The 16,327-nt window shown below is 47.3% G+C and overlaps 1 protein-coding gene across 1 annotated transcript in view; it reads right to left on the bottom strand.

Moving 5' to 3' along the window:
* large1 (LARGE xylosyl- and glucuronyltransferase 1) overlaps positions 1-16,327 on the bottom strand; it is a 77,806-nt gene that overhangs the window by 12,622 nt on the left and 48,857 nt on the right. The window contains exons 7-10 of the mRNA XM_036520454.1: positions 9,372-9,476; positions 5,050-5,162; positions 3,667-3,792; positions 3,021-3,176 (exon numbers count right to left, since the gene is read on the bottom strand). Coding sequence (XP_036376347.1) covers positions 3,021-3,176; positions 3,667-3,792; positions 5,050-5,162; positions 9,372-9,476 — 500 coding nt within the window. The remainder of the gene's footprint in view (positions 1-3,020; positions 3,177-3,666; positions 3,793-5,049; positions 5,163-9,371; positions 9,477-16,327) is intronic.

Raw genomic sequence — 16,327 nt, 5'->3', positions numbered from 1 at the left:
GAGCTGCAGTACCCAAAGGGACAGTGTTGCTCGATAGGGCAACATCACTTTGGAGAGATGACACCGCAAAGCACACACAGTGATGTCCACTTCTCAGCCAGCTACAGCCATGTAACACTTTCCTCTCCTGAAGTCATTTTCTCTATAATGTTCACTCATGCAGAGAAAGCTGCAGTACCCAAAGGGACAGCCTTGCTCAACAGGGGGCCGCCACTTTGGAGAGATGACACCACAAAGGACATACAGTCGTGTCCGTTTCTCAGCCAGCTGATGCCATGTAAGGGTTTCCTCTCCTCACGGCATCTACTCCATTTTCACATCAGCTAACATGTTACTTTTTACTCTGTCAAAAGGTCCCTTTACTCAGGGCAGCTGTGACTGCACAGAAAATGCATCTGTCCACATGCATTGTGGGTTGCATCTGGACACATTTACGCTTTTTTAATGAAGTGATCCAGCTTTAAGCTGTGAGACCTGTTGAATGCATTTGCATATGCTCATTTTTTTTCCATGCAGTGAAAAAATCTGAGAGTCCTGTTTAGCAGCCCCAGGGATCTGACCCTGTGACCCTCTCTCGGTGGATCTTTGTTCCCTGTCACCACTAACCCATGGCGCGGCTCCACGCTCGGAGCTCTCGCTGCATCTGCTGGGCACGGCCTCCTCGTTTCTGAGCCAGGCCGGATCCGACCCGCCGAATCGCTTCTGCGGCTCCCGCGCGGCACAGACAGAACGCCTCCTGATCTGTGGCTGCGTGGCGCAGACGGCACAGGCCGGCCGCCTGCTCACTCAGGAAGAGACCGGCTCATTACGCAGCCCCCCCGCGGCTCGCGGTAATTGCCCGCGTTTCTGAGGAGCGTTGGGAAGGAATCCGCCGACTTGAAAGCGACCTGACACTGCTGCTTTCACACTTTCATCAAGATAATGGGGGGTGGGGGGAGAGAAACTTCTTGCAAGTTGGTTTGCTTTAACAAACTTCGGCAAAGTCCCCCCCGCCACCCCCCTACTTAGCCCAACCCCTGAGGCAAGCAGCTACTCACAAGCAGTGAGAAGTTGTCTTACTGCGCTAATTACTGCACAATCGAACCACACCTGGATACCTGTCACCTCTAAATTTACTCTCGTTTACTCCCATGACATGTGCCGTGACAAAAAACCTTACTGTGTGGAAGATCATTAAAATAATGACAGAGACTGCCTGCTGAATTAATTGCACTACAATAATAGTATCATGATTAAAGTACAGTTAACCAGCAGTATGACTTGTAGAAGCCGAGAGCACTATTGCAAACAAAATGAGAATGGTGTTGCAGCCAGATTATGCTCACTAAAGGCTATATTTCCTGGGCAGTCTATTGATCACTGGAGCTAACTGGCAGTATGTGTACGGTGGCATTAAGACAGTGGGTAGAACATATGTAGGCTAGAAGCTAGAATTTTTTTTTCTAGCTTTCTTTTTCCCAAATCTGACAATGTCACTGGAGTTGTGACAAACTAGCAGCTATTCAGTGTCCTGGATGCTTCTTGCCATTCACTAGGAGTCTTTTCTTTCTGCTTTTTATTTTCTTAACAGGTTAATAAACTAAAGATATTCTTGACCTTGCAACTTGCATTTGTTATAGTCTTATTTTAGGTATTATTATTACTCTACAACTTTTCCCACCTTTTCTCTACCTTTTCCCTCTGGTTTAGTGTTTTCAGTATAATAAAACTAACTGATTTATGCTTGATTGATTGGTGCAGGAAAAATACACAACAGAAGAGGTAATATCACAGTGCAAGGCTACAACCCCTACATGGTATGCTTCAGTACTCCCCTGAATTATTGATTTGAGCCAATTTAGCAGCCCAACCCAATCATAAGACAAAGATTTAAAGTTAGCTTCAAAGCCTGCTGCAATGTGCCCATTTAAGACCAGAAATTGCACCCTGATCATACACATACATCCATGTTTCAACATGGACTGTGTGTTCTTAAAATGCCCTTTGCCAGCTCTCCCTTAAAAACAAAAGAAATGTCCAAACATAGAAAGGGTTCATGTAACAGTAAAACCCTTCTACTAGAGTGTGGCATTGTTTCAACAGTACAGCCAATGAGAAGAAGACAAGAGAGGTACTGAAGTGGGCCAATAATGGACAAAATGGTGCTAACAAGCTCCGCCCACCGAACATTTAGGAAGCACTGCACTTTGCTCTCATAGACACTACATCTTGGGCCAGGAGCGAGCCTGGACACAGATCTGCAAACAGAACCTCCAAACAGAAGCTCCAAGTCTGGGCAAACCCACAGGAGACTTCATTTGTGGATGAGTACGAAAGCTGACTGCCTACCCCAAGGCCCTCCTCCAATTAGAAACAAGTAATGTCAAAATGTTGACCTACCCGCTGCACAGATGACCATGGGCACTTGTGACGTGCAAAACATTGCCTCGTCCCATATTCATAAAAGGCCCATTAAGTACAAGGAACACGTTTCAGCTTAAATTCACTCTAAAACAAACAGTAATGCTGTATTTCTTTTATTTATTTTACTACTGGGAAAGCCAACAGTATAGCTGACAGGCCAGAAGGTGTAGCAATGGAGAAGAATGTGTCCACATTTCGACATGTTGTCCATACCAGATAGGGCCTTGTGTGTGTGTTTCTGAAACAGTTCAGCTTAAAGCAAAGAGTACAGAAGCCAAAGGATGCTGGGATCATTAGTAGTATTATGTGACCCCTGTTTCACCCGGCAGTGGTGTCTAGTGTAGCCCCTGGTCTTGCTGTTATTCTGGGTTTCATGAGATGCTCTGCAGAGCAGCTTACAGCAATAACAAGTGAGTTAAAACCGCCCTACACCCTGGTGCCATTCAAGGACAGCGTAACCCCTCCTTAACCCCAACCCAACTATCTACCATTGGTCCAACTGCCATGACTCCCTGCCCAATGGCAAGCCGGCAAAATAATTACACAGACTGGCAACCCCTGAACGCTGTTGGATGTGACCTCATTTTACCCAGCACGCCCTTGGCCAGGATACCTACGTTTTCGCTGTTGTGGTCGGTCTCGCTGGGGCAGCCAAACAGCTCCCGGCGCAGCAGGTTACCATCGTACTCCAGGAAGGTCAGGTAGAGGTTCCGGAAGAACTCCACGTGCTTGTTCTTCACACGCAGCTTCTTAGGGGAGTTCCAGTGGATAACCTGAGGGAGAAAAAGAGGAAGAGGGAGGAAGAGAGGAGAGAAAGGGAGGAAAGAAACATAAACGGAAAAGAGAAAAAGAGCAGAAGGGAGGGAGGGAAAGAGGAGTAGACAGAGGGAGACGGAACAGACAGGGAGAGGGAGAGAGAAAGAGACAGAGAGACACAGTGGGAGAGGGATCCATTAACATGCACGTGAAGATAATTCCAGAATCATGGGCCAGGTTCTAAAAGCCAGCTCACAGATGGAACAATCTCCATGATCTAAAACCAACTCTGGCAAAAATGACCAGCAGGGAATGCAAGGGAACACCATGTGCCAGCTGGCCTGCCTTCAGCCAGCACCACCCGAGCCTCCATCTTTTCAGGGGAGACTCGGGGTTTAGGAAGGCTCTGGAAGCAGCTGTTCAGAGCACCTGGGGGCTTGGGGCAGGTGCAAGAGAGGATGTCGAGTCACAGGGTGAGCCGGGTTTCAGCCCAGGGAGACCGCCCACCTTTAGGTCGGACACGTCCTTGTAGCACTTCTCGGAGCGGGTATGGTCAGAGAGCTGCACATTCCAGAAGCAGGGCAGCTGGTACACCAGGAAGGGGTTCTGCTTGATGACCGCGTTGAAGATGTCCTGCAAAAACACATCAGATGCCCTTGTGTTACAGACTACAATGTGTTATCTATGTCCTCAGCCAGAGTCTGTGTGATTTATTGTACAGAGTCGAAATTTATACACCTTTGCACTTCCAGTATTCTATTTTTATGACCATGTTTTTCCTGGTGGCCTTAAGACACTGTAAGGTGCTTTCTACAAGGGATCACACAAGAGCAGAATCTAAACTCATGTCCTAACGCCCAAAGCTCTTAGCACACTTCTTCACTCCTAATTCCAGTATTTTATCATTAAAATCTCTGTGGACGGACCCGTATCCCCTTAGGTGGGTGTCGCATTTGGACTTCACAGTCATCACTGTTCTTCATTAGGCTCGCTGAGCATTCAAAACGTAAGCAAGGTATTCTGAAAAACATCAACCTTCCTCCGCTTTATCAGCACTCATCCTGAATTAGGGCAGAAAAGTCTGCGCTGGGTCTGCTATTGCATTACATTACATTCATTATACACTTACATTCACTGTAATGTTATGAAAGGTAATGTGATATAATGCTGTTGAGATTTCGGCAACTATTCTGCCTTTCTGTTAAACATACTGCTCAACACCAAAGTCTCTGCAGCTTTCAGAAGACATAATTTCTCATCAAATCTAATGCCAGGCTTCCAAACAAGTTTGAAAGCACAAATTGAGTATTAGATGTGTGAAACAGTGCAATATTTCAGTCCATATAAAGAACGCCTCTGCTGAAAGGGGCAGGCATCCAACCGCGGGACTATAATGCTCCTCGCCAGCAGGAGTGAGGGCTGCACAGCTTGAGGCAGACGGCTCTCTGCAAAATGCTTCTGGAAGGGCCTTTAATTTCTCATCCGCATACATTACGGCACTTAATTACATGTGCGCTAAACGGAAATCACACGAAACGCGCCACACATTCGTACTCTGCCTGGCGCGGGAGCTGAGCTTCATTTGCTCGCTCCGACCACTCATAGCCAAACAATGCTGAGGCAGGGTGAAACTAAACAAAAAACATGAAATAAAAAAATGCAAGACGGATGCGACTGTGAAGGTTATCCTCCAAGAGAGGAGGAATTTTTCAGAGGGGGGGGAGTGGGCACCACCTGGACAGTGAGACGTTACCATGGCAGCCTGGTGTCACTATGGTTACGATGGGGACAGCGTTTCCTGCTGTGGCTATCTGGCAGCGAGATGTGGGTTTTAAATGCACGGCTTTAAATGTCACTCCTGGGTGTCCTGGATGGCGTCGCGTGTGTTACCTGGTCGGCCAGCGAGGTGGACAGCATGCTCATGAGCTCCCGCTCCGCTGTCAGTCTCCACATCTGCTCCCACCTCAGCTTCCTCAGCCTGTCCAGCAGCAGCAGGATCACACCTGCAGGTCATACACACACAGCATCACTGTAGCAGGTCATACACACACAGCATCACTGTAGCAGGTCGTATACACACAGCATCACTGTAGCAGGTCATACACACACAGCATCACTGTAGCAGGTCATACACACACAGCATCACTGTAGCAGGTCATTACCACACAGCATCATTTTAACTGGTCATACACACACAGCATCACTGTAGCAGGTCATACACACACAGCATCACTGTAGCAGGTCATTACCACACAGCATCATTTTAACTGGTCATACACACACAGCATCACTGTAGCAGGTCATACACACACAGCATCACTGTAGCAGGTCATACACACACAGCATCACTGTAGCAGGTCATTACCACACAGCATCATTTTAACTGGTCATACACACACAGCATCACTGTAGCAGGTCATACACACACAGCATCACTGTAGCAGGTCATACACACACAGCATCACTGTAGCAGGTCATTACCACACAGCATCATTTTAACTGGTCATACACACACAGCATCACTGTAGCAGGTCATACACACACAGCATCACTGTAGCAGGTCATTACCACACAGCATCATTTTAACTGGTCATACACACACAGCATCACTGTAGCAGGTCATACACACACAGCATCACTGTAGCAGGTCATACACACACAGCATCACTGTAGCAGGTCATTACCACACAGCATCATTTTAACTGGTCATACACACACAGCATCACTGTAGCAGGTCATACACACACAGCATCACTGTAGCAGGTCATACACACACAGCATCACTGTAGCAGGTCATTACCACACAGCATCATTTTAACTGGTCATACACACACAGCATCACTGTAGCAGGTCATATACACACAGCATCACTGTAGCAGGTCATACACACACAGTATCACTGTAGCAGGTCATATACACACAGCATCACTGTAGCAGGTCATACACACACAGTATCACTGTAGCAGGTCATATACACACAGCATCACTGTAGCAGGTCATACACACACAGCATCACTGTAGCAGGTCATACACACACAGCATCACTGTAGCAGGTCATACACACACAGCATCACTGTAGCAGGTCATACACACACAGCATCACTGTAGCAGGTCATTACCACACAGCATCATTTTAACTGGTCATACACACACAGCATCACTGTAGCAGGTCATATACACACAGCATCACTGTAGCAGGTCATACACACACAGTATCACTGTAGCAGGTCATATACACACAGCATCACTGTAGCAGGTCATACACACACAGCATCACTGTAGCAGGTCATATACACACAGCATCACTGTAGCAGGTCATACACACACAGCATCACCTTGACAGAACATATACACAGAGCATCATTTAAGCATGTCACATACAAAGAGCATCACGTTAGAGGGTCACATACACAGTGCATCACTTCACATAGTACACTACAGTAATTCCACTGCAGGCCTATCTCTCTCAGATACACACACACACACACACACAAACACGCACACACTCAAACAGACGAACAGATACACACACCTAAAAGTCACACCCAGACTCACACACATACCTCTGCACCCTGTACCAAAGTGAAAATGTTTGGATATTTGTAACAGGCCCCGTGTAAAAAGTAAAGGATATGGCAGCATATGGGTTTTTTAGGAGGATTTTATCACAACAAGCCATCTGCTGTATGACAGCTGTTTCGCCATGGGGATTGCCCCACAAATGCACACAGAGGGAGCTTTCAAATGGCAAGGGAAGCACACTGATGGAGTCACCAGAGGGTAACTCAGTGAAACACAAACTGGAGAGGAGGCGAAAGGGAGCAGTGAACTGACTGGCAAAGACGAAGTGGTCGCACCCAGCCCAAAAAGCACGGCCTACAGTAACTGTACAAACGCTCGCTTCACTCCTGGATTGCATTGCTATGCAAGACTCGCGCTAAGTGCGCTACAGGGATGCCCTCTCGCTAATAAAGGGGCCCTTTCAGAACGGCACACGCCTCAATCAGCCTGTCCTTACCGCCACTGGAAGCCATCCCTCCTCTCGACAAATACCACCGGCCAAATCAATCACGGGCGGCGGGGAGGGGAGCCGGGCCGCTAATATTCGCCGCTGTGGGCACGCGTGATGAAATTGGCATTTGGAGAAGGACGACGGATGGCGTGACTAATGCGCGGTGACAGCGCGGCGGCGGATCGGCGGGGCCCCGCACGTCCCATTAGCGCTCGTTTGTCATCCTTCACGTGGCCCGGGGCGCACCCGAGGCCCGTCCTTGGCGCGACCGCCTCGCGCACGTGGTCAGTTGACACCTTCGGCCAGACTGAGTCCTGCCAGTGCGGTCAAGGTTTGCGGTCACAGTTGTGTGAGCTGGGGTGGGGAGGGAGGGGGAAGTGTAACACATTTTTTTGCAATCCTGAGATGTTCCTTGATCCCTGTAGAGGGTGACAGTTCTGTCCTTGACCTGGTTCTGAGAGTCACGCTGACCCTGTTTTTCCATAGGACCAAGGCCTCTGCTCCCAGGCAGCCATTTGTTCTTGTCTTGAAACACCTAGCGTCAGTTAAAAAACGGGGAGCCCACGTGGGTGTGCGAGCACTGTGTTCAGCCTGGGTGTTTCTGAAATCCACTGCGACACAGAGTAAGGAGAGCTGGCCGCAGCGCAGGGAAAAACACTGATTAAGTGAAAATTCCGGAAGATTAAGAACACACGCACTGTGGTGCGTCCCATTCTTCATAACCTTAATGTGGATAAACCTAATGGGCTCTGCTGCTCTGAGGACACTACAGGTACATTTGAAGTCAAACACTTTAGATATAAGGCGATGTGAGGGTTATAAATTCCCACAGAATCACAGGCTGCCAAAGTTCTGGAAAAGGCCTGGGCTGCAAAGGACTGACAAATCCATACTCAGCCACTGCATGCACTCTCTGCCAAGAAACTAACAAAAGTGAAAACTCAGTCTGACGATTCTTCAAATTCCATCAAGGTCCTTCAAGATTTTATACCAGGGATGTCATCAAAAGGAAAATTGTAACACTCACTGATTACTGTTATGGTTGTTTTTACTGCTACTATTAATCATTATGATCAATATTGCCTTTTAAAGATGACCTTATCCTGGACCACTTACAGCACATTGATATCAACATGAATGCAAACACGAACGCGTCGATATCAAACACCGGAATAATTACCTCATAGGTAAAACAACTCATGCATGACCAATTCAATCACAAAGCAGAACATACATCAAACACAATTCCCTCTTTGTGAAGAATCGGTCAATACTTTGTTAAAATGGAATGAATAATTTTCTTTTTATACTGAACTGTACTGCTCACCATCTGCTAGTGCCAGAGCCACAGAACAGAATGTCTCTAAATGAAGCTGGAAACACAGCGGATTCTGAGACTGAATTATTTGCAATAAAGGTTTTCCACAGATGTCTACAGCATAAGGGCACTTCAATAATCTATGCTGTCTGTTGTCACTGGCAAGTCAAGTTTTACAGAATGTCATTGGGGGGGGCGGGGGGGGGGTTGGCCTTCAATTTTCCTTTGTCTGCAAGACTTCTACTGTGCTCCTTCCAGACTTTTCAGATTGCTTATTGTTTCCACACAATGCATCAAAATTTCATATACTGTGAAATGCTGTTAGGTTCCTCCCGATTCTGGCCATAAAGACAGCTAACCTGTGTTTGTTTTGAGTTATAGTCAATACAAAGATTAACATCATACTTCACAGCTCCAGTAAGGGGCTGTGCTGTGAGAGGCCCACAAGTCTCTCAGCAGTAAAGACTCACTGAATTACATGAGAAAAAAATGCAAGAAATGTGCAAGAGACTGTAATGGAACACAATCTACTGCTCTATCAGTCTTCCGTGGCTTTCATCGAAAAAGTAAGAAAAAAAATCTTTTTTCCCCTTGGTTTAATGCAAAAAATTCCCCCTACTGGTTCAAAGGAGACAGCAAATGTTTGCTTCAACTCCAGTTACAGCAAAGCAACCTTGCATAAAATATATTCACTGTTGCCTGTATGCCTCGGTTTAAAATGACTGCTAGAAATGGAAAAGCAATGTGCTGAAGACAATCAGGGCTGGACCTGCTGAATTAAACACAGCTCTGAGTGTGCAGAAAACAGCTGAAATGCCTGCAGGGCTATTCCATTAGCGAGCTATGCTGAACATGCTATTTGTGCACTGCATCAATTCTCACCTGTATTGAAGCCTCTTCCCAGGGCAGGCCATGGGCGATGGTTCTTCCATAGGTTTCCCAGGTACCAGTCACTTTGGTTCTCCACCAGCCCCAACACCTGTTGTCCTGAACAACAGAGAAAAAGAGAAGAAGGGATGTCACATCTGCTACTGTGACATGACGATAGGTTGCACTCTCTCGTTATACTGTTTGGTCAGGAGAGGTTGCTGAAGAGTCAGTTGGCCTACATAAAGGCTACATACGGGGTTTATCTTTTATTGTTGTCTAATAATCCCCCAGTTTAACTCCCTTCACACCTCAGCCAATGTGTGGTGAACGTTCTGGTGTGAAATGGCAAGCATTCTAGTGTGAAATGGTGAGCATTCTGCTGTGAAATGGAGAGCACTCTGGTGCGAACCCCAAAGTGTATTACACATTGGTGGAGGCTGAGATGCCCACCCCCAACCCCTTCAGTGCAAAAGCTGTGACGTCCTGGAAAAGTGCTCTTTAAAAGCAATCCTTTGTCATTAAAAAAGCATAATCATAATTAAACAGCCTTTTATTTTCACCCCAGTTTTCATCCCATTCCTTTAGCACACATCTTTAGCACACTTAGCAGACTTTGGACACAGCTGAATCCAGTTATGTAGCTATATGACAGTTGAACATCAGTAGCTTAAAAGCGACTGGAATGTGGCTGCTTAGCGTGGACAGGAGAGGCCTCACCAGTAGACTGTGGCAGAGTCCAACACTCCTGATAGGGCAAGGGTACCTAGGGGAGTATCCAACCTGGGAATGGTAGACAGAAATGGGGGCTCTGTGGCAACAGTGTTGTGGACACAGACAGACCGAGCGAGACAAAGCCGAACCGAGAAAAGTGAGGAGAAACGGGGATGGGGGGGGCGTGCGATGGAGGATGGGCACAAGCGATGGGTTTAATGAAGGCTGTAAGGAAGATTAATGTGGGCCTAGTGGACCAGGCAGAGCTCGGCAGACAGCCCTTTAAATAATTTAACAACAGCTCCGCAGCACCACTCTCAAGGTGACAGCCGAGTGTGACAATTAGGCACGCCGAAACGGAGCAAGGCGTCTTCCGGCGGCAATGCGAGTTTAAAGGTGGTCCTCGGCGATTAGTTTTGACTGACGCGCGTTTCCGGAGACCGTCGGACACGCCTCAAAGACAGAGGCTGGCATTTACTCTCGGCTCATTCCTTTAATTATTCATTGGTTGGAAATGAGGGGTAAAAGGCGCAACAGTAAAAACAACATTTTCAGCAGGAGTCTTTCATGCTGCGTGAAGTCTTTCCTCAGGCTCTGAGGGGGGAAAAAACACAGTTTGGAAAGTCTGATGGCGAATGCTGAGCTTGCGCTCTAAATTTCATAAGCCAATATACTGCCAAGTGCAAAGTCTGGACAAAGGAGGTATATTCCAATGGGGCTGAATCAAAAATACTGCATCGGAGGGATGTGGGACCAAGCTAATGGATGGGAGTTCAGGCCAGCTGCATTTATGCCTGAGTGGTTTGGACCCAGATCCTGGCTGACACTGGATCCCAGAACTAGATCCTGGAACTAGATTTGATGGAGGTTTTGGAACTTTCTGTCAGGGCCAGCTGGATATTTCCCCTTTAAATGGTGAAACAGGGATAATTTACATCCAATACAGTGGGGTGAAGCAAAGAAATCAATGTAGTCCTTTGTTTTGTTTTTTATGTTTTTTTTTGTCCAGAGAGGTGTGATGAGAGAAATCCCCATTGGTGTAAAACCAATTCTTAATTATGCACAGTATAATTCGCTTGTTTGAATTAAAGTACTGGCGGCTCACAGGGCCATGAAAAAGATGGACCTGAAGGCACCAAATGTGCCACAAACCCCTGCTATCAAATCAATAGACAGATTTGTACTTCAGCATCCTCATACTGTAACTTTTCTCAGCTTTGCATGCTCGATAATGTTGCTTTTGTGAGTATCAGTGCTCACATCAGATGTTGTGTTTCATTGGAAGTCAATAGCAGCTATCTGGAGATTTAGAAAAACGGCTTAGAGAGCATTAGGAATTCAAACGGTGCAGTTTCCTCCTTTTCTTTTTAGAGGCCCTTTTAAAATGCCTCCATTTGCAGGTAATCCATCCACTGTCTTTTGGAAATGGCCACAGTTAAGACAGGTGAATGGGAAACTTATCACATCTTAATTTAATTAAATCTGAGGAAGCGGAGGGAGATCCGTATCGGCGCGGGAGTTTTCTGCTGAAACACCGGTGCTGATATAGATGAAGGATGCTCCAAGGTCGCCAATGACAGAGCCACTGAATTACTCCTGTCCCCCTCAAAGCCAGCGCATCCGCTGCCACGGCGCCCGCACCATCACTCTCACCAGGCCCCGTCTGACGCCCGCTTTTAATTGACTGCCCTATCTTTCCCTCCGCCAGTTTCAGCCGCGCGCACCCGCGCAGCTCTGGAGAAATCAATGAGGTGACCACAGAGGAATAACAAGAAAACAGGAGCGAACAGGTGAGGACAAAAACAAAACACAGACAAAAAAGCAATAGAACAAAGACGGATAACGAGTCAATCTCTGCTGAACGGCAAAAGGTGAAAGGAGCAACGGAGCATGGAAACAGCCCAGCACTTGTACTTTACTGTTGAAGATGACAGTGCAATAATACAGGGTAAAATGGGGCTGAAATGGTGGCTACCTCACAAAAGAGATGGTGGACAATAAATTATGAGTAATGTTCATTCTTAAAGCTCCAGAACTTGATCAAAAAAACAGCTAAAATCTAGCAAAAGTTTCCATCTGCATGCGCACATGCTGTGGGGCTGATGCCAATTAAGTTTCAAATGTTACTGGCACATTGGCTCAGTGCCAGATTCTCTGTATTGTCAAACCCTGCTTGTTAAGCTGTGGTTACTTTGACTTCCTCTGGAGTGTGTAACTCGTTACACAGACACAGAGAACAAAGTAACAACTCCGAAATGAGGTGGTGTCAAAGCTGTAAATTAAAGTGCTACCGACATTCATTTATTGCCTAAAATTAGAGAGGAGCCCTGTAAATTATTTCAATTTTTTGACAGCATGAAATCAGGGATGATATTCAGGCGATATTTACAGGGTTCGTTTGACAAAGTTACTCTTTCAAGAAAGACTGCAATGAAAATAGGACAGAAGGTGGGCTGGGATATGAGTACGGGAAATGAGCCATTTTGTCAATGACTCACTGCTTTTAACCAATCACAGTATATTTCTACAAAATAAAAGTCTTCTCACTGGATCATACTAGTGACTGACAGCAGATGGTAGCTCCACACACTCAGGGTTAATGAAGCCTCAATATCTAATCCCTGTACGCATGAATTCATGAGAGCTCCTCTGGCCCAGGAGAAAGAGCTTAAATTCATGCAAGTACCGGATATTATGAGACTACATCTATGCGTGTGTTAAGACGTACAAAAGAAAACAGCGGGGCTCTTTAAGACAGGCAGACACAATCTTTATTGCTGCCTCCACAGCTTTTGTTTTGACTGCAACCTTGATAGCTGCCCACGCGACAGTTGCCACACTCTAGCCAGGAGGATTCAGCAGGAGTCTAATGATCTGAGGCATCCCCACAGGTGAATCTGACACTGCAGCACAATCCTGTCCCTGGGTCAGAAATCAGAGCCCCAACTGCCAATTACACCTTCAAAACAAAGAGAGATGACTGCTCTACGCCAGAGCAGGAAACCCGGCCACTCCGGCTGAAATCAGCATCAATCAGGGTTAGGTTTTTACTGAACTGTGTAAATGTGCATTTCGGTGTCAGCTGGCTTTTTAGAAATGATTTTGTGTAAGGATTTTTAAAAAAATGCATTGTCTGTTTAAATTTGCTTTGTAATATAAAGGGCAAAGTACCATAGCGGTTAGATTGAATTCCCTCCTTAAATATGCATTTGAGTGACTTTATGTCAGGTTTTTGAACTGCCCATTAAATGAGGAAGAGATCCGTGGTAATGGGTTCTCTTCTCACCGGCCTCTGCTAACCTGCAAACGCTGGCACAGCTGAACTGCCTGGCCCGACTTCCTTTATGCAACTTCCTCTTGGCCCAGCCAATGTGTTCTGCAAGCATGAGTTCTAGCATCATGTCTTTTGAGTAAGCACCATGCAACTGTTACGCCTCTCTGTCTGGCAGTGTGCAACTGTTACGCCTTACCATCAGGGACTGTTCTTCAATTCATTTGTCTTGGGCCTTTGTTTACAGAAATCTGTGCTGCGCTGCACTTTAACGCTGATTTTGTTTTTTGCAGGAGCAGCAGACAGGGGCAAACCAGCGCACCGGTCGTTAATGGCCATCCCGCAGAGCTCTGCGCTCACAACATCAAGCCTTAAATCAACAGTTCATTTCCATGGCATCGGTGTCACCGCGAGCGAGAGCGCGCCGCCGATCTAAGCGCTCAATGTCATTCGCGCCGGCGGCGCTCTGAAATCAGAGGGCAGCCGTGTCAGTCCCGGTAATCAAAGTGATTGACAGGAAAACGTGGGACACCCTGCTCGTGGAGGGAGGACATCAGCTGCCTCTGAGAGGTCTCTAAATATTCATGCACCAGAGGCCTTGGGTGAAGGGGAGCAGCTCATTAAAAAAGCCAGCAGCGCATGCCACCACGTACATGGCAGTGGCCAAGGCCGCGTATTTTCAAGCACAGAGTGCTGAAAGTCAAGCCTGATGATAAAGGCTGCCTTCAGAGAGAGGAAGCCTTCCAGGGCCCTTGCTCTCTCCCTCCGTCTCTACCTCTCTCACTCTCTCTCTCATCACATGTTACAGCTCATCCTGAAGTCTTTTTGGCCCGTTGTGACCCCATTCGCAGTGAAAATGTTAACAATGCGAGCATGATTAATCTCCCCGCTCTGAGGGCCGGGGCTGGGCGGAGAGGGAATGGAATCCACGTCCTCTTATTAATCACGTTTGCGGAGGAGCGAAAGGTCCGGCCGCACGTTATCCGGCACCGCCAGCGACTCCCACCACCCGATTCCGCCGCGCGCCGGGCGCTTGAAGGGGATTGATGGTTTTTCTGTCGGCGCTGCGCAAGTGTGACGTCTCTCTAACGTTTCTCCTTTGTCAACGGTTTTTCCCTGATAAAGTGGAGGAGATGTGCAGACAGTCAATTCATTAAGGTGGGAGAGAAAGGTGGAATTGCCCTACAGCTCACTAACTTGCAGTTCTGTCCACGCCCTAAAACGCCAAACCAAAGCTATCAAAACCTAGCAGAACACAATAAATCCATCTAATTTTACAGAACAAACTCTACAGCACTTCCTCTGAGGTGTTCATCTGGCCCTGTGAGGAGTTCAGACTGCCGCATTGTTTGGGTGGAGAAGATCAGTGTCAGAATTTACACACAGCATAAATTAAAGACACTTTTGTAATCATGTCATAAAAACTATATTTACCGTACAAAATCCCATGGTTTGTGACATTGTTTAGGCTCATATGTACACAGTTCATTGGCATCTGCTTATATCCATTTACTAAAAATGGCCCTGTATGACCTCTGGTTTACTCCTTCATTACAGTGCCTTTTGCAGGGCTGTCCATTTCTTGCTTGGTGGGGCATCTCCTTGATTATAAAGCAGGGCAGTACTGAGAAGAAGCGTCACGCTGGGCCAACAGGAACAGCCAGAGCTGGAAGAAACAGTCCATCCTGTTTAATCCAGTTTCCTCCCATGCCCCTGCAAGGTCTCAATGTACCCCACACTCTCTAAATCCCGTTCTCACAGAGCAGAGATGGACCCATCCCCATTCAATTTCAATCCAATGCTGTTGCGTGTTAAATCCTAGCCACCGAGCAGTGAAGTCACGAAGCCCAATAACGTGTGGCTCTGACCTGTACAAACCGATCAAAAGATGTCGATTTCTGCGGCAAAACACTATGATTGGTGCAAATCACTAAGCCATCGATTGTATATGATAGCGTCACCCATTTCAGGGTTTACTACCCTCCACTGTCCGATTTCAAGGAAACCTGACAGGCTCAGCTGCAACGGGATTGGATAGGAGGTGTAAATTTAGGACAAAGGGGAAAACAGACCCTGTATCGCTCTTAGCAGATATAATGGCCCCACTTCCCCTTCTGCCCTCCCATCCGCACTTGTCTTATACTCCAGTTCTACATTTAGCAGCTTGTTGCATCTGTTTGATGGAATGGACGGCCTAACAACAGTACAGCCTAACAACAAGCCCTCTAACTTGGGCAAAGTCATGTTCCCAGCATCCCTTGTTTTCTGCCCTCCATGTTGCAGCCCCCGCCCCGATGGTGGTGGCTGGAGACCAGACAGCGGTGGAGAGCACCAAGTAGGATAAAGCATCGCAAGAAGATCGATGATCCCCGCCACTCAGACTTAGCTGTGAATAATGAACTGATAATCTAAGATCTAAATTTCAAGGTGATTTGCCCCGACAAATGGTACTTAATCAACCTGGCTCCACGCCCCCCATCCACCCACCTCCTGCGGTGACTGCGGTGCTTTTTTGCCCTTTCTTGAGGGAAGCGACTTATCGAAAGCAGACGCACTCCATCTCCTTAACGGGGCTGAGATTGATACTCCCCGGGCCACATTTACCCCTGCGTTTTTCCTCAGTCTCTCACACGGCAAAACCGTCCGTCAGAAGGTGGGAGAGAACGCGGACCGCAGCGTGCCCGTCCATAAATCCGCGCGCATTCAAACAGCCTGCCTTAAGCCGCGCTGCCGTTTTACCTCCACGACTTTAACAGGGAGCAAGCATTCCCCTGAGTGATCCGAAAGAGGGGCGGAAATAGCCCTGCTAATGCACAGCAGTTTGAGGGCATTCTGGGTTTTACTAAAAGCAGGTTAGCGTACGGCGTGGAGGCTGCCTGCAGGTGGCTTCCCCTCAGTGCAGTAATCTGCTGCTACTAAGACCTGGAGTGGTTCAAAGTGCCACGCACCGGGAGTGGTAAACCCACCCCTGCACAATCTCGCTTTG

Source organism: Megalops cyprinoides, chromosome 25 (assembly GCF_013368585.1).
Source record: "Megalops cyprinoides isolate fMegCyp1 chromosome 25, fMegCyp1.pri, whole genome shotgun sequence".
Taxonomy (NCBI): Eukaryota; Metazoa; Chordata; class Actinopteri; order Elopiformes; family Megalopidae; genus Megalops; species Megalops cyprinoides.
Note: the sequence above shows the minus strand (reverse complement) of the source record. Positions and strands in the feature narration are given on the sequence as shown.